A 27,009-nucleotide genomic window follows, 5' to 3' on the forward strand; every position below is an offset into this window, starting at 1 on the left:
TGTTACTTGCATTTTTATTTGAATATCTGCAATCAGTTGAGTGGTCTTGGAAAGGAATTGGGGAATATCTGTGTTTTCATTTTGTATACGTTGGGTTAATTAGAATCCTTACGCCTGTGAAGGTATAGCATCTCTCCCCCCCCCCCCCATTTTGCCTCTGGGCCTTTGACAGCTGACAGGCAGAAATTCAACAGGCAGATTGTTCTGATAGGCACAGTGATGGGGTACATTCTCCCTATTGAATTGCTGCTTCTGTGGTCAGCAAAGCTGCTGCAGTATTTTTAAAAAATACCAACTTTATTTCCATGACCAGGTTCAAAAAGTAGTCTTTTTAAAGCCCTTCTTTGGCAATGATATGTGTGCACAGTGGCTTTGAGGATGCGCATCATTCATTTGCTTCCCCATACCCAAGATTTACAAAGAGCACCTAAGGCTGGCCTCTCATACTAATTTGTAGAACCATGGCTGAGCCAAGGAAACTGGACAGCTTGACTCCCTTAAGGGCTTAGAAGGTCACAGGAGTGAGAATCAGGGCCTTACTTAGACAGGAATGGATCTAAACCACATGTGGAGTGTTTCAGCTGTGCAGGTGCTCTGTGATAATGGCATGAGTTGTGATCAAAGTTTAGTTTTACCATTCTTCCAACACAATTAAAAGACCTTCCTCCCCCCCACACACACCCAATATCTTCATAAAACTACTCAGACTTTGAAGTGGAATGTGTATTTGACATGCAGAAGGTTCTCAGTTCAATCTGGCATTTCTAGTCAATGGATTTCAAGTAGCAGCTTTTGAGAAAGATTTTGCTATGTGCTGGAGAACGATTTGTGCCTGGGGATGGGGGTGGGAGGGGGTTACTTACCAACAGGTAAGTTGGGGAAGGTGCAGACAGCAGTCCGACTGTCAACTGTACTCATTGTCCCCAGCATGTGCTGTGCCAAGACCTGAGGAACCTGCACTCAATAAAGTTGTCTGATTTTCCCCAGCACAGTGTGTCTATATTGACCTCTCCCTGCTCCCTCCACAGGCTGGTGAGATGCTGGAGAACTACTTCCAAAGACGTATAATGTGGCTTGGATATGATTGTCTGGTATTTCAGTACCTGCTGTGCATTTAGGTTATAAGGAGAAAAAATTCCATGGGGGCTCTCTATGCCTCTTTCTTTAATAGCAGTTTAATGGGATGTTATTTGCCAAATAATATTATCTCCATGCCATGAAAATTTCAACTTCAATTTTCACACATTAAGACTCTATTAAAAGGACATGATATTTCCCTCCAAGCCCATTGGTAATCCTAGTGGCCAGCTATACTATGCAACAGAAAAAACAGATTCTAATATTCCTTTATTCCAAAAGCTTGAATTGTAATATTCCAAAACACTGGAACTTTCTCCCCAGGGAGACTTGTCTGTCCCCTTCTGTAGCCATCTACTACCACCGGATGTGGCAGGCCTTCCAGCTAAGGGAACCCATGCAGTCTCCTATAGTTTTAGGAACTAGATTTGTTTTGGAATGTTTTGGCATGTAAACCTTCTCAGTTGCAAGATGTTCTTCTGATAGTATATGTAAATGCTTTGGTTTCTTTAAGGTAACTTGTGTAGTAAGAAGAACTCGGAGATCATTGAAGAAGGTTTATTAAAATAACAAGATTTATATACTGATTGTTTTTAAAGAACAGGTGTGGGGCATGCTGTTGCTTTGTAGGAAGATGGATGCAGAAATCTGAGCTCTGCTCTCTCCTGAACCTAACTAAATATCTAAGAGAGACTACTGAGTTACGATCACCCTTGACATGGGTAAACAAAACGTGGAGGAAAAGAAAGCAAATGATAAAATCTCCAGAAGACTCCAGGACTATTTTTCCCCGATGTAGCTGACTGAATCCCAGAGCAGGGTTGGAAAAGACGCAGCTAAAATGGTGTCGGAGGCATAACCGGCAGGTAAATTTCTACCCGAAGTTGATCTGCCTTTACTAATCCAAAATATGGAGCACAATATTTTGGATAAAATTACAAATCTAACAGAGAAGATTAATGGAATAAAACTTGACATTACCAAAGCTATCCAAAAGGCAGATTGTGCAATGGATCTCAGTAGCACGTTGCAAAAGGAGATACAAGTTTTGCAAAAAGAAAATGACTCAATGAAAAATAGAATACAATCCCTAGAACTTTCAACTCGTCTATTAAATCTTAACTTTAGAGGGATTGATGAAGAAGAAACAGCAACTGAAGATATAATTATATTTCTAGCAAACTGGCTAACAAAATGCTTCAAGTTAAAAGATGACATTGCCCCATTAATCACAAAAGCATTCCGAGTCGGCTTTCCAAATAATCCACAAAGGAGAGGCCCTAGAGACATTTTGGCAATATTTCTGACTGAAGGATAAGAAAGAAGATCCTAGAAATGGCCAGACCACAGAATTCATTTTTCTACAGAGAAACCGGTATCCTTGTACTCACTGACTTGCCTAAAGAAATTCTCAGCAGAAGGAAAGAACTCAAACAAATAACAGAAACCCTCAGAAAAGCAAAAATAGACTGCAGATGGTCAAACTTCACAAAGCTTCAAGATAAACACACAGGAAAAGTCTATCTGGCAGAAGATCAGGAGTCAGGCTTAAATTTACTGCAAAACATCAACCTAAACCTAATTATGGACTTTGAGAATGCACCTAACAAGAGGAAAAGATCACAACCACCTACTCCTCAAAAGAATAGCAAGATTCCAGTCAGATACAGCTCATAGACATTTCTCTACACTGTTAAATCTTTTTTTTAATGTTTAATCTTAGAAGACATATCTAAGTGAACTCTCAATAAACATAGAGATTAAAATCATAAGAATAAAGGTTTGGGGGAGGGATAAAGGAAAATAGTATCATCAACTTAGCTCCCAGAACAAAATGACCCAATAGCACTGGAAATTGTTCCAGAAATCCAGAAGAAGAAAATTCTCTTGGGTTCCAGTGGGTCAGGGTAGTCATGTATAAGTTTCCTTTAGTGTTAGTAATGTTAATTTTTTTTGTTGTGTTTATTCATCTCTCTTTATATATATGGAAGTTGCTAGGAAAACGCAGTTAGAGGAGGGGAATTTAGTTGACTGTTGCAAAAAATGTTCATATATATTAAAAAAAAAAGGAATGTGCTTTGTAACTCTTAATACCAGGCTTGTACTGATCTGTTTATACCCTAAAATTAATAATACCTTTTAAACACACAGAAAATAGAGATCTTACAAACTGAGTTTTACCTTATGCTAAAGTTATGTTGTTTTATTATCTTGCTTATAGACAGATCCAATTTTACAACACACTGAACTCTGTAAACTTCTTAATTAACACTAAAGTAAAGTTGTTCCCCTTCCTTGAATTTATCAGCATTAATATCTATAAGCATTGTATTTTTTTTTGTATAACTACATCACATTTATATGATAATTCACACTTGTATGTGTATTTTGTTTATATTTAAAAATAATAAAAAGAGTAAAAAAAAAAAAAACAGAGCCCAGGCCCCCTGACATTCAAAGGAGAAACCTGGCTGAGTCGCAAAAATTTAAGCTATTTATATGGCTTCAGACTGTGATTTTAATGTTCAGTTCAAGGTATTGGTTATCACATACAAAGCTCTTCACAGCCTTGGCCCAGCATACCTACGGGACTGCCTCCTTCCTTATGTTCCTCCACAGCAGCTTTGCTCATCTGAACAGGGGCTCCTGCAGGCGCCACCTTGCACATAGGCAAAATCAACAGCAGCCTGTACACAGGCTTTCTCTGTGGTGGCCCCTACCTGTGGAACGGCCTGCCTGAAGAGGTCAGGAGAGCCCCCACTCTCTTAGCTTTCCGCAAACGATGCAAAATCGAATTATTCAAAAGGCTTTTGTATTGTAACAAGGAGCTCTCAGATGCTTAGCTATTGAGTTAAGGACCATACACTTCACCACTATGTTGCCTTACGTGCTACCTGTTGCCTTAAATACCTGCTCCTATGAGGTACTTGTGGTTCATGTGGTCTAATGTTAGCCCTAGAATTGCTTATGTTCTGTTTCAGCATTTCTTCAACTCTGTATTAGATTCTTACTGCTGTCTTTGTAAAATTGTGTTTATTTACCCTATGGCATTGTTTATGGAAATGTCCTTGAAATTGACTGTACTAATCTCACACTATGTAATCTGCTTTGAGTCTCAGTGAGTAAGGTGGACTATAAATGACATTAAATAAATAAATAAATAAATAAATAAATGCTTTCGTGTACAAACAGCCTTTCATTGGCTAGCCACCAGGTTGGATTCTTTCACAGTGCCTGCCAGCATAGGGCAAACTCCCAGTGGTTTGCCCCTCTGCAGATATGGCAAACCTCTGGGTGATTGCTCACCAGTGGCAGACATCCCAGACAAACACAGCAGGCACACTGTCAGCCGTGTATAACAACGTAACTTCCTGAAGTGATATCATTGCATTTGCAGCAGGAGTGCTCCCATGCTTCAAGCAGAGCCGATTTCAGCCCCAAACAGGCCAATTCTTAAAGAATCACTCCCACGGTCACCGTGATGATGTCGCTTCTGGAAATGGTGGTGTTATGCCCCTGCTGGAACCGTACACTTGAAGAAGAAGAAGCAGCCTAGTATATACTGGGGCCCTGATCTGGAACCCTGCACACACAGGATTCCACACTTTCCCAGGAGTCAGACTAAAGGATGTCGATCCCCAGAGGCAGTCTTGGGCCTCTTCCAGAGGTAGAGTTAAACCACTCTGTCACAATACCAAGCAGAGCTCTACACAAAACCATCTGCCCTCTCCCTGAGGCAGCCCTGAACTGAACGTCTGCTGTGTTTCCCTCCAATTTTCTGTCTTGGTCTGGAAGGTGATTGGAAGCTCCCCCATAGGCTTAGGGCTGAAACAGCGGAGTGCCTGTTCTAACTTCCGGGGCAGGGCATCCTCCTGTCCATTGCAGTGGGTGAGGACCTTTTTGTTTCCTTTGGTGGTCCCTCAGTGGTCCCTCTCTCTTGCCCAATGTTTTGATTTTATGTTTTGTTTGCATTTTAGCTCTGGTTTTATTTGTTTTAATAATTTGGTCTTTTGTTAGTTTTAATGTGATTTTAAGATGTGCTTTTATTATGTGTTTTAATGTGTTCGCCTTCTTAGTGACCCTTATGATGAGGACAGAAAGGCGGGGCACAACTTATGTAAAATATAAAGTAAATAAAAATAATATAAACCAACAGAATGAAGAACGGCTAACTTTAATATAAGCAGCAGTTAAGAACATAAGAAGTGCTTTGCTGGATCAGACTAGCCGTCCATCTAGTCGAGCATCCTATTTCAGACTGGCCAACGAATTATTTATTTATTTATGTCATTTATAGTCCAGCTTTCTCACTGAGACTCAAGGCGGATTACACAGTATGAGGTTAATACAATCCCTATCAAGTAAGTACACTTCAATTCAATGCCATAAGGTAAACATATACAAGTTTAAAGACATAGCATTAGCAAGGATCCAAGGCATAGTAGAGATACTGAAACAATCAATTCTAGGACTAACATTAGACAACATGGAGCGCTGGTTGTACATAGGAGTACATATTTAAAGCAGCAGATAATATATGAGGCAAAAATGGTGATGAAGTCTATGATCCCCAACTTGTTCGTGAAGCACCTGAGACCCCATCCCAACAATGCAGCCCTCCCATTTGAGCAAAAAGCCTTTTTGAATAGTTTGGTTTTGCATCGTATACGGAGGTCCTGCCTGTCCCCAGACCCTGCCTTCCCCAGACTCCACCCCCAATTCTCCAGGAGTTTCCCAGTCTGAAATTGGCAACGCTATCAGTGCTCCCAATTCAGAAAATAGTTGCCTGGCCAGCCAGTGTGATACTATGGCGAGAGTATGAGGCTAGGGCAGGATGGACCTGGTTTCAAATCTCCACCCCGTTTAGTCATGATGCTCCCTGAACTAGTCAAACGTCCTCAGCTTAATCTACCTCGCAGTCTTGTGGAGACAATAAAATGTAAGAGAAGAGAACTACGTATGCCTCCCTTAATGAAAAGTGGGGCGGAAATGTAATTAGAGCAGGAGGAGAGCATGCATCAAAAGAAACCGCAAAGGCGACTCTCTAGAGTCCGTAGACTGGATATTTTCAATTAAAAACCCTACAAAACCAAACCACCGAAAGCGAGCCTCTATGTTTACTATTGGCTTTTATATAGTTGCGAAAGACATGTGCGTGTCTCCTCGTTTTAAGAGAGAGCGCCCTCTGCTGGCCCCATGCGAGAGGAGCCCGCTGCTGTAACGAGGCGCGCCTTTTCTTTCCCGGGTTTCTCCGCCTCGCCCTCTCCAAGGAGATTCGGACGCGGAGGCTGTTGGAGGAAGCGGACCGGCCAGCGGGCGCGCAGGTGGTGGCTGCTGTGGGAAGTCATGGGGCCAGGGGAAGAGAGAGACTGCAGAGAACTGTGCTTTGAGCAAGTTATGCTGGATGTAGAGCAAGAGACGCAAATGAAGTGAGTCTCTGGCTGATCCCCCTTCCCAGAATGGTGACATTCCTGTGATATAGAACCTATATATGCCCCGCTTCGTTTCTGACTCGCAACTGTCCAGGAGCTGCTTTCTCTCAACTTAAAAAAAAAAGTAGCAGTGATTCCGTGTGGTTTTATTGCATGTCCTCATAGTGAAACTTCTGCATTTATGCAGAGCTTTAGAGCATTTAAAGGGCTTCATGTACCATTATTTCAGTAAATCTTTACAACAAACCTGTAAGGTAAGCCAGCGTTAATATCCCTGCCCTGAGAAGGAATTGGGGAGGGTGGGAGGATGTGATTGACTGAGAGGAGAGTGGTTTGACCGAGACGGCTCACTGAACTCCAGGCAAAGGTGAGAGACTGTGCTTAGCTGTGATGTTGAAATGGTTGTCAAGGTAAACAGTACATTTATATTTTGAAATATATTGGATAAGTAGAGTCTTGGCTGCCGAGAAAATGCATATTCACTATTCCTGGTCATAGTTAGGATTTGACGCTGGAGAGGTGGGTGAGAGTTCAGTTTCCCCAGCATTTTCCTGCCATTTCCCTCCCTCTGATCCCACCCGTTATCCCTTCAGTGGAGACGTAGGCTGACAGCGCAATATTAAGCAGAGTTATACCCTTCTAGCTGGGCTTAAAAGAGTGTGATGCTGTTTAGGATTGCACTGTGAACGCTTTAAATCAACTGCAGAGGGGAGAAGGAGGCATTGGGTATGCAGAAATAGTGCTCTTTGGTGTTAAAAAGAGAGACTGCATGTCAGCAGCAACCCTGATGCAGAGGCTTGTGAGGGTCGCACACTCTTGAACATTAGTGCTGAATTTGTGCTGGAGCCATTTTCACCCACTTCCCAAGGCAGAGCCCACCTAACCTTACTCGAATAACTAACATTCAAGTGACACATTACATATACGTGCTAATTAACGTGGGCCGTAATTGACTGGGAAGTGGTCCTGCACAAGCTTCAGTGAAATAAGCACAAGTGTGCCATGGCAGAACTCTTGTTTAGTTAAGTCACTATAGTGGAGTATGGGAAGAGATTAATTTTAACAGGGCCCTGGCCTGGGCCATGATGAGTTCATGGTGTTTTTATAGTTGTTTCAGAAATAAAACAGACTTTTTTGTTACGTGGCTCATGAAATTGTATGTCTGGGACTGGGGGCAGGAAAAAGGGTATGACGTGTTCTGGGAGCACAGCAATGGTGCTTGAGTTCTAAACATGGTTCGCACTAGCAAGCTTCATAGTGGGCTGTTCCATGGATCAGATCCAACAGTCAGCCAATCGACTGCTTTTAATTGCACTCAAAATGGGCTTCCGGAGAGGGCTCTCTCGCTGTATTTGGGTCTGTCTCTGATGGCTGGAGATACAAAGTGAAACGAAGGTGGCAGTGTTCCTTAATTAAATGAAAGCTGTAGTTGTGGGTGGCTATAAGAATAATAGTTACTTATCTTACAGAGTTGGCCTAACAAATACAAAATAATACAGATGAAGTGCAGTATAAATGCTAAGTAAACTTTTGGTAACTTAAAAGAGTAACAAAACATTCTGGCAAAAGCTTTTGGAAATTAGATCTCACTTTGTCAGAGGTAGCGAATGGATCCTCGTGGTGCTGTCATTTTATGTCAGAGAGACGACAAATAATTTGACAAAGAATGCTATGGAGCAAAAATTACAAAGGCAGATAAACTGGTTTACTTACCTGCAACTTCAAACTTTTTGTTCTAAACTAGGTGTTACCCAGATATTATGTCCCCCTTTGACGGTTTTTGAATGCCTCCTTGAACAGCACCCTGTAAAGCACAAAGGATTGATTTTGTTACTCTATAAAATTGTAGAAACGAAGGCTCCAGGCTTACCTGGGGCCAGGTTGCCGCTGTAGGGCGGGACGGAGGGAGCGCGCGGCAGCCGCCATTGTGGAGGGCTGGCCCAGGATTCCCGGTACCAGCCAGCAGCCAATCAGTTTGAATCCTGAGCCGCCCAATCACTGGCCTGGGATTCAGGCGGGGAGGGGTGGGGCTTGCGCTCGGACCGCATTGCCCCAGTCTTCCCTCTGGTCCGGCGCTCGGGTATTTATACCCGGCTCGCCTCGCCCGGTCTCCAGTTCGTCGCCGGCTTCGGTGCGGTTTGGACATCAGCAGAATTTAATTCTTCAGTTTTGACAATACGCTATCATATGTTTAAATTAGTCTCCAGGTGATATCTAACACCAAAATCCTTATCGTATACTTCTTCATGGCTGAGCCCAGCATGTTGGACAAATTGGGAATTGGAGGGCTCTTATATCCTCTGTTGGTTGACTTGTCCAGTGTTGGCACCCTTTTGGCAAGCAATTTTGGTGACAGTTAAGATGATAACCGGTGTAACACTAAAATTTAATCCAGAGTGTCTCTTATTAGGAGTGAATTGGAATATAGATCAACCCCAATGGATAATGACTATTATAGCGACTCTCTTAGCAGCAGCCAAAATTTCCATGGCCTTTTGCTGGAAAGCCTCTACTGCCCCAACTTTACAGATGCGTCATACACAATTATGGGATGTCTTAGCAAGACTTTTTATTTGAACCAGATGCCCTCTCTAATTTCAAGAATATTTGGTCGCCAGTTTTAACTTATCTTTCTGAACAGAAGGAGATTCCAAAGGAATTATATCATAGTTATGTTTAATATATGTCATTACACACTGGCTGCTTCCACACACGTTGGATAATGCACTTTCAATGCTCTTTAGTGATCATTTGGAACTGGGTTTTTGTGTGTGAAAGACAAAATCCACTTCTAAAGGATAACTAAAGTGCATTGAAAGTGCATTATTCAACGTTTGTGGAAATGGCTACTGTATAGTTAATTGATACATTCTCAATTTATATCCATCTTTCCTATGTTTCTAATTTAGTAAGATCTGTATAAATCTATTGATGTTTTAAGAGGTATTGATATATTTTTTATGTACTGTTGTTTCTTTTATGCTCTGTATTTAAATAAAAAAACTTTTAAAAAGAGAGACGACAAAAAACAAACAGCAGGCTCAAGAGGCCATGAAGTGCAGAAAGCACAGGGTGAAATATAATTATTGCAGCTGAAGAAGTAGACTCTAGTGTCCCAAAACTTATACGGGAGTGAAATTTTGCTAGCCTTTTGTTAGCCATAAGACTTGATTATTTTGTTGCAATAGGCTAATCTCTCTCTCTCTCTCTCTCTCTCTCTCTCTCTCTCTCTCTCTCTCTCTCTCTCTCTCTCTCTCTCTCTCTCGTTGTAAATTGTATTTCCAAGAACTCAGTTTGAAAGCCACTGGTTCAGAAGCTTCAGTAATACAGAAAATGGCAGGCTGCTTCCTTGTTTAGAAAAGATCCATCTAGCCCAACAAGGGCTGATTCCGCACATGTTGGATAATGCACTTTCAATGCACTTTATGAATCGTTTGAGGTGGATTTTTTGTTCCGCACACAAAAAAATCCGTTCCAAATGATCTATAAAGAGGATTGGAAGTGCATTATCCAACGTGTGCGGAATCACTCAAGCTGTCCAGGGATGTTGTGTTCCTGGAACTACTTGCTTCTCTCCCAGAGTAAAGAGCCAATCCTGGTTTAGTTCTCTCTAATTCATTTGAGTGGGTGGTGCTTCAGAAGAACCCAGGAGGCACTGCCCCTGTGTCTGCAGGGAATATCCATACAGAAACACCACTATCCTCATCGTAGGCTTGGCAAGTTGGAACCACTTAACATTTTGTGGAACTTCTCAACATTTTGTGATTTATTTCAGGCCTTGGGGCTGTTTATTTCCTGCTCGTTTTTGACATTTTAAAAGAGGCTGCTAATTCAGTAAGGTCGAATCCACATTACTCATTCTAAGTCGCATGTTCCCCGCATTCCCCACGCAATCCCGAGTGCCGGTCACATTACCTCATTAAACAGACGCATTTCATTCGCATTTCTCCCGAATATGTAGTCACAGGTTTTCAACGGGAGTTTCACAGTGGCCGTGAATGGGCCAATGCGCAATTTACGCAGTTTTTTTAAAAACCACCCCCCTTCCTGTCTCTCCGGCTGTTCCGAGAGTTCCTATTGGCTGATCCAACTTGCAAGTGCTTCGTAGTCTGCAAAAGACTGTTTTTGACTTCATAGCATTGGATTTATTGATTATGCTGTTTCTGAATCAAATCTGGTAGTTTGAAAAATCATTTTGGGGTGAATCCATCCTCAGAACGGACTCGCGAAACTTCCTTTTTAACTGTTTTTTATTTTTTTTATTTTATATTACTGTAATATCAAAATTACGAAATATCGAAATAATGACACTCCAAGGAAGTGAAACTTCAGTAAAATTCAGGCACTGAACTGTCCTGCATAGGAAATGCCCATGAAAGCTTCCCACATGCTTCCAAATTTCCAAAAAAGAAACGGGAGAGAGCCATCAGTGCTGTCAGTGGGGGAAAGAGAGGCATCATTATCTTCAATGATGTTTCTTTATAAGGCAAGATCGAAATAACGGAAAAGTGCGCTCAAAAAAATTTTAAAAAATGGGCGGGGAAAAAGGTCCCACCCCAAAAAGCCGTTTCCAAGTGGCCATGTGACCGGAGGGACGCGCGAGAAAGACGGATTGGAAGCAGGAATGTGAACGAACAGGAAAAAATCGCGGATTGGAGGCAAACGGAAGATATCCGATAAACATGCGGGTAATGGGTGAATGTGGATTCGACCTAAGTTTGTGGGCCCCTGATCTTGTCCAAAATCCTGCTTCCCGCAGTAATCAACCAGTTGCCTCTTGTTGTAAGCCCTCAAGAAAGCAGTAGCTTCGCTTTGCTACTGCTCCCTAGCAACTAGTATTCAGTGCCATATTACCTCTGAACTCTGGAGGTTTGCTTTAGCTGCATCGTGGATATTTATATGCATCATATACAGAGAGGCAGATTTAAAGTGGTTTACTAAATATAATGGCTCAATATCCATTAATGCATTTCATCCCTGTTGCTGCAGTTTTACAGTGATGACTGCTTTGTCGAGCCCTCCATCTATCAAATAAGAACAGTGACATCATATGCAGAGTGGTTGTAATTTTCTGTGGAATTCCTTCCCTTTTTGAGCTCTACTGGAATTAGAACTTCAGCATTATATAGGAGCAATGCAAGATCTTTTTTTAAAAGAAAAGGGACTCTGGTCATTCTTTGTCCTGCATTTCCTGCAATCAGCTCAGAGCAGCATTTATGGTTCTCTTGCCCTTGTTGTGTCCTCACAACAAGCCTGTGAGGTTGTTGTGAATGGCACTGGCTCATGGCAAAGCAGGAAACTGAATCTGATAGTACAGAATCATATTTTATGTACAGTATATTTTTATATCTATATCCTATATTTTTATATCTATGACCTGAAGCTAATGTATATGTCTTGATGACTTTGATTTTGACTTCTGATCTTGGATCGTAACAATAAACATGATGATGATGATGAGTTCTGTCGAATCTGATAGTGCAGTCCTGAATATTGTTACGTTCTTCTAAGTCCATGGGCTTAGAAGGGTGTAACTCTGCTTAGGATGGCACTGTGAGCCTCCCAGGTCCTTGCCTGACATTCTTAAGCACATGGACTTTTCAGAGGGAAAAATTATGGAAATCACTTTAGTGTCTATTCATTTATATTTTAATATGGGTTTTAAATTGGGTGTTGTGTGCCAAAAGTGGATGGCATTTTTTTAAAAAAAACATCCTGGTCCAGCATTATTACATATGGCCACAGCAGGAGTAGGAACTGAATAATCTGTTAGTCCCAGGACTCTCAAAGCCTTGATGTGGTCTCGCTCAATAACACGAGCTGAAGCAGCCATCTGTCAGTTTAGTGTTAACACCTGAATATCCCTCCCAGAAAATGCTAGAGATGGGGGAATATGTTGTTTTATGAGGACAGCTGCTTCCCGGTTTTATAGGCTCTGCGAATTAGAGTATTAAGAAAAGCCTGCGCTCTGAAGTATTCTGTCGAATTTATCTGATAATAAATTTCCAGTATGAGCATAAAGATAAATTTTATACAACCATAAATATTAAGTTTTTATAGGTCATTGAAAGGCTGTGGGTTATATAACTACTTAATCTCTCTGTTCGTACAGAGAAGTGGTAGAACTCTCACTATTTGAAATGAAAAACACAGCAGCAGAACTGGAGAAAAGACTGAACAACATTGAGGATGAAGGTAAGAAACTAAATCTAGACTGCTGGTGAATTAAAATTTTAAACTCAATAGAGTATTGCAAATTTAATGACAGTATCAACACAACAATAATCCCCAGTCATTGCTGTTGAAATAAAATTGAAGTGTACCTGATCAGAGTATACACAACTGAGCTCAAGGCTTCCAGTCCTCATAAATAGGGATCCCTGCCCTCTTACTCTCGCTCTGAAAGCTAACTCCAGTCTGTGTGTGGTGTCACAGGGCTTTCTAAGGATTTTTTGCGAGGGAGGAATTGAGCATAACTCAGGATGAGGTCAAGCGATGGCTTTCCCTGGCTGGTTCAGGCTTCTAATTGCACCCATCAATCACATAAGGTTTTGACTGCCAGGCTTACTTTAGTATTGTGATCTAAACACTCAAATAAAAAACAAGGCATCAGTCTAAATGTACCGTAGCTTTTGCACCACTGCTTCCCCCAAACAACCATTTATTTCACAAGTAAGCACGTAGAGATAGGGTTGCCACCTCCAAGTTAGGAAATTTCTGGAGATCTGGGGGGAGAAACCTGGAGAAAGTGGGGTTTGGGGAGCGAAAGGACCTTGGCATGGCATAATTCCATAGAGTCCACCCCCTAAAGTAGCCATTTTCTCCAGGTGAACTGATCGCTGTGGCCTGGGGACCAGTTGTAATTCCAGGAGATCTCCAGCCACTACTTGGAGGCTGGCAATCCTATGTAGAGAGGTCCTTGCCCGCAAGAATAGGAATACAATAGATCTTCCCCAGACGACCCCCAAGTGCAGAGAAGCCTCTCTAGAACAAGGCAAAGGCTCTTCTGAACTCCCTTCTTGCCATATCAGCATGGGACGTTATGCATCCTCACAGATTCAGTACAGTTCCTCAAGAGTCCTTGATTGGAGCACTGAACCTATCCAGTTCCCCGCTCTTGATATTGGGTAGCGGGTTAGGGATTATTCTCTCCCTCCTTTTAGATATGTCATAAGCTAGAGGCCTGAGAGGAATCCTGGGGGGAGATAAACAAGTTGGAAATTGCATTCTCTCACACACCCTAGATCTCCCCATCCAGATTCTCTAGGTGCTCAAGGGTGTGAGCAAGCCAATTTCCCTATTTTACTCTGTTTAAATGACTCTCAGCCTTGCGTGCCTCCTGGAATGTGCTCCCTCTGGCAGGGGTTGGGGTTGGATAACTTCCCAAGTTAGTGGGTTTTTTTTTGTCTCTCAGCCCCACCTGCCTCACAGAGTGTCTGTTGTGGGTATAATAATAACACTGACTTGTTAACCACTCTGAGTATTGCACTAATCTGTCCTGAAGAGCACAATATAAGCACAAGGTTGTTGTTGTTATTATTCTTATTATTAATTATCAGGGGAGTCCTTTTAATTTGAAGCAACACCTGCCTTGTCTAAGGATGGCCTCATTTTGCTACTTCCATATTTAATCCAAGACACTCACTTTATTATTGAATATAACAAGTGGAAGCACTATGAGGAAATGTGGGAGAGTTGGGGGAACAAGTTGGAAATCTTACCCCACCTCTCAACATATCTCCTTTCATGATTTTCTAAGGTCACAGGGCCTTGAGAAGGCTGGTTTCTTTCCACACACACACCTTTTTGCCTTTAATTGTTCCATACAGAACATTTTCAGTCTTTATGCCAGTTACTTAGACCTTTGGGGTGGAGGGTTGAATTACAAAGCCCACATTTTCAGCATACCTGAGGAGTTCCCCCGAGTGGACAGATACACACCCTTACCTTTTCTGTGGGGAGGGCTGGTTTCACAGGTGCATCACCCACAGCTAGCCAGTTTAATTCTAGTTTGAATCATAATTCTTTTGAAGTAAGATTCTTACTTGAGATATTGAATCTATGTGGTAGTATCCTGTCATGTATTGATTTAGGTAGTGATCTTCTCTTTTGTGAGTCAGCAAATGTATCTTGATGAAAAGGTTGCCGTGTTTGAGATAGTTTGGTTTAGTGAATAAAAGGGCAAGAAACACAGTATTTTTTTCTGTTTTTTAGATAATGAATGGAAGACCAGGTATGAAACACAAATAGAACTGAACAGACAGTTAGAACGGCAAATTGGGCTTCTCCGGGGGAAAATGCAGCATGTTTGTGGCAACCCAATAGGTATGATTTAACTTCCTTCTCCTGAAGTTGAGTTATTACACACAGCTATTCCCTATGTTAGGAATGTTGCTTATTATGTTAATGTATTTTTCTTATTTGTAGGTAAATTGACTTCGGTTCGCTCTTTTGATCAAATGCACCTGGTAAGTGTAATGGTGTTTAATTGGATGAACACCTAGTAATTTTACTATAAAAAGAAATATTATGTGTTATGCTACAACTTGAAAATTTCTGTACAGTTGCTCCTACCCCAGTTTTGTAACATTTACGTTCTGAAGTACTTGTCCATTCGTCACAATGATTGGGTTTTACTGCTGAATTTTAATGCAGTTTTACATGTTTTTGTGGGCAATTTCTCAGCTGTTGGCTTCCTTGCATGGCTATTGGTCAAACGATGGGTTGTAGGAAAAGCCCGTGTGTACTGCCAACTACCCCATGTGTCATATGAGCCCACCACTATGTGTACGATTTGGCTTTCATCATACATCATTGCTGAAAACTATTTCTGTTTTTCAAAGCTACTTCATGCAGTACAGGAATTGCCTATATTGCTTGTCTCTGCAGTGACCACTATAAATGATGTGGAGGAGAGAGACACATAGCAAACATAGTCCCTGCTCGCTGCTATGGTTTAGATCCCAAAAAACTGTAAACAGGACATGTCAGAACTTCTATGTGACTGTCATATGTTCATTAAAAGCCATCCCATCAGGATAGCCATTCTGCCAGAACAAGCGCAATACAATCCTAAGCAGCCGTACATCCTTCAAAGTCCATTGAAGGCAAAGGGCTAACTGCTTAGGGTGGCACTGTGACTAACAAAGAATTTTGTGACACTTTAAATCTTAAACTTACTGAGTCACAAACTTTTGTGAGTCAGATTCACGAAAGATTATGCCGCAATCAAATCATTAGAGTTTAAGGTGCCACAAGACTTTTTTTGTCATTTTGGTGGCAGCAGACAAGCACAATTATGCCATCAGAATGTAGCAAAAATTGGCTTTTCTCCACAGTTTTATTCCACTTGCAAAGGTTAATTTTCTTGATTTACAGTAATAAGGCAATAATAATAATGTGGATAGGCCTATTGGAATCAAAGCAGAATATTTAATAGTAATGAAAATGACTGAATGGTGCAAAAGGAAGCAAATTGGATTTTCAGTTCAGAGCTGCTGCTAAAGGTCATTGCTGTTTTGTTCTCATGAGCAGACCTCTTTCTTAATTGTTTCTCTCCATGTTTTTATAGGCCATTATTTTCTACATGTACTGGTTTTTCTGAGAATCTGATTTTATTTTATTTTACACGATTTCTTCTCCAAAGTTCAGTCTATTTGTCAAGCACAGTTAGAGGCAGTGGAGTAGAACTGACTGGCATAGGAAATGAAAAAAATCTATTTGCGCCTGTTGGGGTTGCACACTGAAACTGCCCTCTAGACTCAAGGGCAACTCAGTGGCATCCCTGTCGTGAGCATTGCTTAACTGATAAATTCTTTTAGTGCCCAATATTCTTTATTTTGTATTGGCAATAATTATGAATTAATCAAAATCATTAATCCCTTTGATGCATGCTTCACTGCATTGTGCATTTTGCCTTCTGAAAAACTAGCCAGCCTGCAACCTTTCATCAAGAGAGATTACAGGGAATGTATAAAAGTTTGCTCAGAAATTAATTTTCCATGTTATCAAAGGAAAACCATTTTTTCCTCTCATAACATGGCCTACGTGATAGCAGAGGCCTCCACCAAACAGCTGTCATGTTCAGCTGGGACTGATTCTAATTAGACCAGCCTTCCTGGCCAGGAAGCTGAAATGGCTAAGCCATCAGCAGCAGAGGAGCTATGGGCAGAGAGGGGGTCACATCCAAGAAGTGGTCAGTAGAGACAGGGCATAGTTATTCCCAAGCAGAATGTCAAGTCCAGGAGGCAAGGAATGAGGCCGGAGCCATAGCCCAGGCAGGTAGTTTTAACGGGTTGTGCAATTATGTCCACCCCTGTTTTTAAGTAATCCGGATAATAGGTATTTTATCTTGTTTTATGCTATCGTTATAAATTGTTATAAATACAATAAATAAAGTTCCAGGTTTTGGGGACCTGAACAAACATTGCCATGGGCCCCTTCTGTTCATCACCAGGCTTCCGTCCTGCTTCCCTTTTCACCTTCATGTCCCCCCGTCTCCTGCGCACAAGTTGTTCACAACTACCTGCACAACATTCATGCCTTTTCCTCAACAGCACTGGCTGGGGCATGCACCTGCTGCGCACCACAAGCTTGTGCTTCCCCATCAGCACTGGAAACACAGGGGGTGGAGTGCTTGTAAATGAATGGGCAGGGAAGGGCACATGGACGGGTGCCTGGGGAGGTATATACGCATGTGAGGGAGTCAGCGACAGTAGGCCCCATCAGAAGTCCTGGACTCTGGCAGCTGCCCCACCTTTCAGTCTGCTGATGCTGACCCTGGAAGCAACGCAGGCCTAGGTGCTTTCACATTAAACAAGTTGTGAGGACTGGGAGCGAAGGCCGAGGCAGAGATGATTCACCCCACCCCCTTCCCTCTCAGGCTCCTGCCTCTGCTGAGTTGGCCTCGGCTGCAGTTCCTAGAAAAGTTTAATGGCTCCTTTCAGGATCAGGCTGGCTGGTGGCACCGAGAATAGGGCACTGGGGCTGGACTCCCTGAGTTTGAACCCTCTAGCACTTTAGCTGTCAGGAGGTGGGGGGAGTGCATCCTGGTGACTGCTTTGTCAGTAGTTTTCAATACCATCAGCCATATTATTCTTCTGGGCTGGTTATCCAAGCTGGTGGCGGAGGTGCTGTTTTGCTGTGGCTTCAGTTTTACCTGAGAAAGAGATCTCAGGCATAATTGTAGCAGGCATGAAGTGAGGGATATTGACAAGAGGGCTCTCAATCCTTGAAATACCCCCCACCCCCTTTTGAGCTCAAATCCAGACCACCACATTTCCCCAGATCCCAGTCTTTGTGTCTACAAATTGATGAACTCAACTTATTCAGTCCTCCTCTAACAGGAGGCTTAAGTTGCCTACAGGAGGTTAATGTGCTATGGAATATCCCACTGGAAGAAGGGATGCAAGCAGGCCGTAGCTTGTTCCTCTCAGGGAGAAAGGATAAAGCTATGATAGTGCGGATGGTGTGTGTAGAGGGTTGGACTTAGGGTTGCCAGGTCCAGGTTGGGAAATTCCTGGAGATTTTGGGGGTGGATCCTGGAAAGAGTGGAGTTTGGGAAGGGGAGGGGCCTCAATGGGATATAATGCCATAGAGTCTGCCCTCCAAAGCAGCCATTTTCTCTCTCTCTTTTTTTTTTTTATAAATTTTTTATTTTTCATAACTACAAAACACTACACAGCACTACACAAGACTATCACAAGGAAAGGGGAGAGGGAAGGGACAAAAGGGGATGGAAAAAGAAAAGGGGGGGGAATGAACTACAAACACTAAACACTACACTTCATGTTTTCCCTTCATACTGTCATAATACAAAAATAGCTCCATAGGATAATGATGGAGTGGTTAATCATACAGAGAATAAACATTTCAAATTCTGATTAAACTTTCCTCCCCCTTCTAGGTCCCGGACGCAATTCTCTCTGTGCAACCGCTGTTGCGGTGCTCTCCTCCTCCTCCCCCCCCTCCGGCTTCTCCTTTTCTTCGTTCTCGGTGCAGCAGAGTTCCGGGTTTTTATTCTCAAAATCCTTTAGTTGATCTTCTGATAGTATCTTATAGGTCTGATCTTTATATCTAAACCATATTCCTTCCGGGAATAACCATTTGTACTTTATTCCATGGTCCCTCAGAAGAGCTGCAAATTTTTTATACTTAAAACGCCTTTCAAAGCAGCCATTTTCTCTATGGGAACTGATCTCTGTGGCCTGGAGATCAGTTGTAATTCCAGGAGATCTCCAACCGCCACCTGGAGGCTGGCAACCCTAGTTGGACTGAATCCTACGTGTCCCAGGTAACCTAGGTTCAGACCGCCACTCGGCCGTTAAGTTCATTAGATGACCTTGGGCCAGTCTCTTAGCCTAACCTACCTCACAGGATCATTCTAGGGGCAAAATGGAGGAAGAGAAAAACATGTTCACCAACCTAAACTCCATGGACTAAGGCTGGATGAGGTGAAGTGCTTTCCCATATAAGTGTTTCATGGGTATTCCACAGCGTTTAAATGCATTTAGTGCACATATTAGTTCATTCATAAGTAGCATTAACATGCCAACACTCATTGACTTGGGTGGGTGACTCCTGGCAAGGCAAATAGACTAGAGCACAGGACAGATCCATTTCATCCAACAGACAGCAGCAAATCAGACAGACTGGGGGTGGGGCCATTTTGCTTGCTTCTTCTGCTCTTGCTATACTGTTCATACTATATATTAAAGGAGTCATCCCTTATATAAAATATTGGCTCCTGTTCTAGAATATCAGAGTTCTATACCATGTAACGGAGGTATGCTGTCACACCCAATCCGTACAATGTTCTACAAGCATTTTGTAGCGCTGTACAAAACTCCTTGGCAGTTTCCACACACGTTGAATAATGCACTTTCAATGCACTTTAGTTATCCTTTAGAAGTGGATTTTGTGTTCCACACACGAAAACCCAGTTCCAAATGATCACTAAAGAACATTGAAAGTGCATTATCCAACGTGTGTGGAAGCAGCCAATGTCTTTCTATGCACTTCAACTCCTCTTTTACTTTTAACTTGGCCTTCACTTTTTCCTGACTTCCTCTTTGTGCATACAAAGGAGTATTAGAGGAACAACGAGGAACAGAGCCCTTGGAAACAAATGGATGTGTTTGTAATTCTAGTTACTCTGCTGCAGTTTGCTAATAAAGGTGGCAAATGGTATTCTTATTCGCAAGTAGATTTACTTGCAGCTAAGTCCTACAACTTTCTATCTGAATCAGGGTTGGTACTGGTTTACTTGTGAGTTGGCACCCCAGTTTGTCCTGAATCTGAGGACCATGTACCTCACATGGTTAAAACAGTTATCTCAAGGACTGTTGTCAAAAGGTTGAAGAAATCTCTTTACTGAGATACTTGTGTTCCTATAATAAAACCTAACATTGTAGCACAATTCTGAGCAGAGTTATATTCTAAACCCACTGACATTAATGGACTCAAAGTTAGCTCTTCTCAGGACTGCTCTGTTGGAGCCTTAATCAGACGTGTATACCCCTGCACAATGTTCCAGCTATCTGGTCTTTTCCCAGTACTATAGTGGGGTGGGGGGGGTGGGGAACAGAGGATGAAGAATATTCCAAGCAACACATGATGTGAATTTCAAAATTAACCAGGAGGGGGCACTTCATATTTAAATATGCTTTATGCTGCTTGCATATGGGTTTCTGGTTTCAAACCTTTGTAAACATGGCAAAGTATTGAACATGTAGCACATCATCCAGCAAAAGCGAAGTTCCATGAGTTCTCAGTGCTTGACAACTCTCCTGTTGTCATCAGTGAGGTATAAAAGTGTTAATGGCTGAACTATGCCATTTGTATTCATGTGTCCTATGCTCAATCAAAAAAAAAATCATCGTTTGTTTATTTAATCTATTTAGAAGATTTGTATGCAGCTTCTCCAGACCAGCTTGAAGTGGCTCACAAATAAAACAGTAAAATAAAACTAAGCATGTTGATAGTTTCAAAGATTTTATATCAGCTTCCAAGAAGAAGCTTCCACCTTAAGCAAATCAGTGTCTATACAATTAAATCATGTTTGGTACGGACCTATATCAGAACTCCTCTTGATAGGAGATAAGGGGTGGAAAATACCAGCAGGTATGTAAAAAACACACACACACACAAACAGCAGTAAAAAAAAACATACCAATAAAACAAGTATTACGGCAGTATTAGTATAGTTAAAATGGGGGAGGGGGTTGTAGCAGGAAATATTGTTTCCTTTTTTATTTAATTATTTTTCCAGTTACCAAGCCTAATGTAGGTTGCTAGTTCTATGCACTGGCACCATACATACCCCAAAGTTGTGGCCATAATGCTACAATATGTAATTAAATCTGCTGTCAGAGAGTGCCTTCTGGTGCCGGAAGGAGGAGATACTGTTTTCTCAGTGACCCTGCATGTGCCTTTGATGCTTTGATGACAAGTGGCAAGTGAAATTATAGGGTCTTTACCATGACTATCTTTTTTGTTTTTTGTTTTTTTTTAAATAACCTGTCATACGATTATATTGTCTCTGTGCTTCTGGTATCTGCTGGAGAAAGTCAAAGAGAACTGAGGCTCAGTCAACAGAAAACATATCACATTCAAGGGAAACACAATTTGCAGTCCCTGATGGGTTTCCCTGCACCCTTTTAATGTCTTTTGAAGACTGGGGACTAATTAATCAGAATCTCTATTTGTACTGCTAATGGTGAAATATGCTAAAGTATCTAGAATATGATTACTGTGTATGTTGGTTTTTGTTTTTGTCTGCAACAAAAGTAATTAATTATGCAGTCCTAAAGAGAATTGCATCATTCTAAGTCTGTTGGAGTCAATGAGTTCAACTCTGCTTAGGATGGCACTGTAAGCTGCTGAACAAAGGTTCAATCAGTAATATCGCTTAGTGAAGGAAAGGGGAATTGATAAGACTACTTTCTCCTGAGATCTGAGATATTGCTTACTATGAAAAGTAAACCGTGAGACCAAGGTCATAGCCTGTTTGCCCCAGTGAACCATGCTGAACTAGTAAGCAATATACTGTACACATTCCGAGAGCAATCCCAAGTAGGCCTACTCAGAATTCTGATAAAGTCTATTCAATGCAGCTTGCTCCCAGGAAAGTGTTCTTAAGATGGTACTGATAATGGCTTAAGTGAAACAAATCGAATCATTTGAGGCACAATGATCAGCATACTGTGAAATAAGCCAAAATGCATTCATAAAACTAAAGAAAAGGGGGTGGGGAGGTATGCCCACAATTTGCATCAAAACTTTAAGTATTCAAAGGCAAACCTGATGAGTGGAGAGATGAACTGAAAGTATTTCCAATAGAGGTGGGCACGGATTGGAAAACAGACCTGAATTAGACACAGGCAGGCCCGGTTCATGAACACACAATTTGTGGGACTCACCTTTTTCACAAATTTTGGTCCATTTTGGCCTGTCCATGAGTCCAGACATCCTGGTGCCGATCTATCAATTCCCTAGACGATGGAGGGACATCTGCAGCCCTTTTGCAGCCCTTAAAAACTTAATAGGCAGCTCTGCCTGCCGAGTAGAAAGCTCTCATTCTACTCTATTGAGCAAGGAGCAAGAATGAATTCCCTAGGCAACGGTGGATGCTCTGCAGCCAATCTTAGCCCTCAAAACCTTGATAGGCAGCTCGGCCTGCCAACCAGAGATCTCCCATTCTGCAATGGAGAGGTTGGACATTCTGCAGCCAATCTTAGCCATCAAAACCTTGATAGGCAGCTCAGCCTGCCAACCAGAGAGCTCCCATTCAGCAAGGGCGGGGTGGATGTTCTGCAGCCAATCTTAGCCCTCAAAACCTTGATAGGCAGCTCGGCCTGCCAACCAGAGAGCTCCCATTCTGCAAGGGAGAGGGTGGATGTTCTGCAGCCAATCTTAGCCCTCAAAACCTTGATAGGCAGCTCTGCCTGCCAACCAGAGAGCTCCCATTCTTCTCTATGAGAGCAAGGATCAAGAATGAATTCCCTGGGCAACGGCTGGGAAGGTGTCTGTGTTGTGAGTGAGGGGGCTCTTCCCCCACCCTTTTCTGTTTGAATTTGCCTCATTGCAGCTTTTTGGTGCTGCTAGCCAATGCAAGTCAATTGGCATTTGCGACTCCAGTATCTACTGGAAGGTTCCTGGGGGCAGCTGCTTTGGGGGGGTCTGCAACTTGGACATCCAAAATGCAATCTTGACCAAACATGGTGGGTGGCTGGCGAAGAGGCTGCTGAAGATGCTCTGTGAGTTTGGGCCCTCTGGGTATAAAGGGGGTGGAGCCATGGCTGCTGGAAGTGACAGACTGCGGACCAATGAACTGGTCTGCGAACCAGGCTGGTCAGTGAAAAGTTCATGGTCCATGGTCTGTGAAAATTGACAGACCAAAGGCCAGCGGTCTGTGGGGTTTTCCCGGTCCATGCCCACCTCTAATTTCCAACAAAGTAAATAAAACCATTTCAGAATAAAAGCCAAAAATACTAATAGCGCCAGAATCATCAAATCATTGTGATGAATGGTTTTATAGTGTTGTTTCTCACTGCAATAGGACCAGATTAACACAAGGAAGCAGTCCTCCAAGTTCTGATGTTGCCCAGCCTCTGCACTTCTTAAAATGGCTTGTGTAGGAGGCCTGCACAAGCTCTATTGAGAAGAGCTGAGATTTCTTAAGGTTTGGAGGCCCATTGCCTGGAGTATTGGTTCTTCATGAGGAAGGAGGCTTAGTTCAGATGAAATGGTAAACCATAGGTTGCTGCTCTGTAAATGGGTCTGGGGGAATGCACAGACTCGTGTTCCCTTCTCTCCTCACAGACAGTGATGCAATGAGATCCTTCTGCTTTTACAGCAAACACTTCGACCATTACTTACAAACCGGAGACTTGTGCTCTTCTCTGCTCACAACCAAAGTTCAGAATCTGAATTTGCAGGATAAGTGTAAATGATAATTGGCCTATAATTGGTCAAACCGTGATTGACAGTGAAAGCAGAAGTATGTAATTAACTGGCCCCATGAAAGGAGAGAAAGTAGGGGGAAGAAAAAGCACAGAAACCCAAAGATCTAAAGTAAGACTAGATTTTACATGGGTGTCTTGATACTTCAGAAAGAATATCTCATGGCAGCAGTGGATGTTTCTTTAGTGAATTAATTGTTTTAAAGCTTCATAGAGTATTTAGTGAAGGTATAGGCTACCATAAATGAAACTTGAGTAACAGTTAGTTGGCAATTCTTCTAATTCCTGTCCATTCTAAAAGTCAAGAAGCAGGGTTATAGATGCTCTTAGGAGTACCATCCAACTCCATGTCTGAATATTAATTTAACTGTCATAGAAGCAGAACATTCTAGCTCCCTAATTTAGACAAGTTCTTTCTTCACAGCCAAGGCAATGACTTCTTTACATGGAAGTCTCATTTATTTCGATGAAACTTCGATCAATTTTATTTCAGATTGAAATGCAAACCAGTTTAAATGGTACAAATGATACCATGGTGTCAGAGAAGAAAAGGATGGATTTGTATTTTCTCTTCCTGTTTTCTCTCCACAAGTATCAAAGTAAGATCACAAGAAATGCCACGTTGTATCAGATTGAAGGCCTGTCTAGTCCAGTATTATGTCTCTAATAGTGGGCAACCAGATGCTGTGGTAAGCATTTAGTAATCAGACATAACGTATACATTATGTTGTACTCCTAGGCTGGGGGCCGAGAATACAAAATGGCTTGAACGAGGGATCCCTTCATGTGGTATATACATTCATCCCACTGTTGCCTTTGGTCAAACAGGTGTTGCCTTGTTTCAGAACTCTGCAAAACATGTTCAACAAGAGATGACAGCAGGACGGAGATCCATCTACATATATACCATTAGAAGCAATGCCTCAAATGAAACCGTTCCCATCTCTCTTCAAACTGGTGTCAATTTCCAGGCTTGGCTAATAGCCCTATTCCCCATGAGTTCTCTCTCTTTCACCACCTACCACTGCAGCATATTCTAACTACAAGTTAAGCATCCCTGTGTACCTGTGAAGCCCATAGGGCCAGGGACCTCATCCCTAGGAAGGGAGGCTTCTTCTTTCCACAGTGCCAAAGACATCCACACATCAGAAATGAATAGGTTGCCCTTTAATCACTTGGCTCCTTTACAATACCAGTTCCAGGTGCTGGGTCTGTTACCCCAGCCTGACTCCTTCTCCCAGCTCCTTAAGCTCCTGTCCCCGTAACAAAAAGTCTGCCAAGAAAACTCGTGATGCGACGTCCCCCCATGGGTCAGTAATGACTCGGTGCTTGCACAGGGGACTACCTTTACCTAGGTGCCATTACCAGAGGCTTTATCCAGGGGAGAGCTGGTTTGCCTGGATCAAGTGGGAAAAGTTCCTTCTGGCTTCCATCTGGGCCAAGAATGTCACCTTCTGACTCTCTTGGAGGCTTGGCACTCATTAGCCCACAAAGGAAACAAACCTGACTGCTCCTTCCCTACCAAGGTTGCCAACCTCCAGGTGATGGCTGGGGATCTCCCAGAATTGTAACTGATCTCCAGGCCATAGAAAACAGTTTCCCTGGAGAAAAAGGCTGGTTTGGAAGGTGGACTATATGGCATTATAAATGGCTAAGTTCTCTCCCCTCCCCAGACTCTGCCACCCCAAGGCTCCATCCTCAAAATCTCCAGGAATTTCCCAACCTGGAGCTGGCAAGCCAGCTCCCTTCCAGTGGGGCCTTTCCCTGGGCTACTCCCCATTCCTGATTCGCTGGTCCTACTGCAGATCAGGCCCTTTCTCTTGAGGAGGCCTTTACATCAGAGACGGCCATTGCTCCATAGGGAACTAGGATTGGTTGGCCTTCCTTTTGCCTGCTTCTCCCTTGTTGGCTTCCATTGCTCTTCCCTCACCTCTGTAACTTAGCTGCTGCTCTGCCCAACCCTTCTCCCCCAGGAGGAGGATGTCCCAGGCTGTGACAGTACTCTTTATTTGTTCTAAGCTAGTCAATTTGGCTGTAGGGTTTGGAATGCTGAACCCATCTGGGAGATGGGTTCAAATCCTTACTTGGCTGTACAGCTTGCTTGGTGACCTTGGCCTGTCACTCTTGGTTGTAACCTACCTCACAGATAAAATGGAGGACAGAATAATATACACTGCTCTGAGCTCTGGGGGTGGGATAACAATGTACAGAATAAGTAATTCATTGCTGTTTAATGTCAGTAATATTCTGGAGAATGTTCATTTTCATTCATGAGAGTACCATCTGTAATTAGGGTATGTTTTTTTATTTAAGAAAAAAAGTGGTGTGTGTGTATTCCTCTTGTGTGTTACTTCCTTGGAAAGATTAAAGTTCACAGTTGGCTGCCGAGCTATGGATGAAATATTCTTGAAATCTGTGGCCCTGATGTCAGTTTCTGATTTTTAAGCCAGCAGGGGGTTATTGCAGTGTGCCAGCAGCTTTTTAATAACACTTCATCTTTTGTCCACTTCATTGTAAACTCTTGTCTCTGATCTGACTTTTAAAAAATCATTTCCAGAAATGCTGAAAAATAGGCAGCTGTGGAAATGTTGTGACATGGTGCTTTTTTCACAAATAAAAATAGCTCTTCTGATTATAGGCTCCTTATCTGATGTGCCCATCTTTCTCATATTTATTGTAGTTTATTATTGAGGGAGATAAATTGTGGGTTGGAAGACTTACCTGAATGTAGGAAGAAAGAGGTGTGCAGATCATACCATTTTGAGTTTTTACTGCTCTTGGAAGAACAACACCACAACTGCTTAGTTCAGCTCAACTTTACTCAGTAAGGGGTGGTTTGGGGAGTGCTATTGAGTGTAGGTTTGAGGCTGGAGTGTGGAAGCGGGACTTGGGAAACCCAGCTTCAAACTGCTACTCTACCACAAAGCTCACCAGCTGACCTTAGGCCCATCACGCTCTCTTTCAACCTACCCCACCCTCCCAGTCTTGTTGTTATAATCAAGTGGAGAAGAAAACCATGTATATTACCCTGACATCCTTGAAGGAAGGACAGAATAAACATGGATCAGTCAGTTCAACTGCAATAACAGGTGTCGGGTTGCCAGATACCTCTTCTCATGCTATCCAGGCCAGTTTAGATTGCCCCTGTGGGGCAGTCACACAGGGATTGCTTAGCTTGGACACAGCTGGGAGCAGGCCAGGCCAATGGTTAAGCCTGTGGTTGCTGCTGGCTGGGCCTGAGCCAAGTAGCCTTTGTAGTGTCAGTCAGGCCAGCCAGCCAGCCTGCCATACATGTGAATGTATATCTACTGGGGGGGGGGATGGGTAGTAGCGTATCTTGGCTACGCTTTGCTTGGGTTGAGTGGTGTTATCAGTGCAGCTGGAACTCAACATCTGGGCACTGACCTTGGGAAACTCAGATCTGCATCTCTTTCAGGACTTTCGCTGACTTGAACTGACTCTTGTTTGACCTGGGGGGGAGGGGACTGGAAGTATAACCTCTCGGGGAAGACTTTGCTTTGGCATTGCAGGCAATTACT

The 27,009-nt window shown here is 42.6% G+C and overlaps 1 protein-coding gene across 1 annotated transcript in view; it reads left to right on the forward strand.

The window, feature by feature from the left end:
• Positions 1-6,396: 6,396 nt before the first annotated feature.
• The window catches only part of CCDC169 (coiled-coil domain containing 169), a 49,922-nt gene continuing 29,309 nt past the window's right edge, over positions 6,397-27,009 (forward strand). Inside the window, exons 1-4 of the mRNA XM_054974110.1 lie at positions 6,397-6,506; positions 12,622-12,704; positions 14,724-14,834; positions 14,937-14,977. Coding sequence (XP_054830085.1) covers positions 6,424-6,506; positions 12,622-12,704; positions 14,724-14,834; positions 14,937-14,977 — 318 coding nt within the window. The 5' untranslated portion in view covers positions 6,397-6,423. The remainder of the gene's footprint in view (positions 6,507-12,621; positions 12,705-14,723; positions 14,835-14,936; positions 14,978-27,009) is intronic.

The sequence above is a fragment of the Eublepharis macularius genome, chromosome 3 (genome assembly GCF_028583425.1).
Source record: "Eublepharis macularius isolate TG4126 chromosome 3, MPM_Emac_v1.0, whole genome shotgun sequence".
Classification (NCBI taxonomy): Eukaryota; Metazoa; Chordata; class Lepidosauria; order Squamata; family Eublepharidae; genus Eublepharis; species Eublepharis macularius.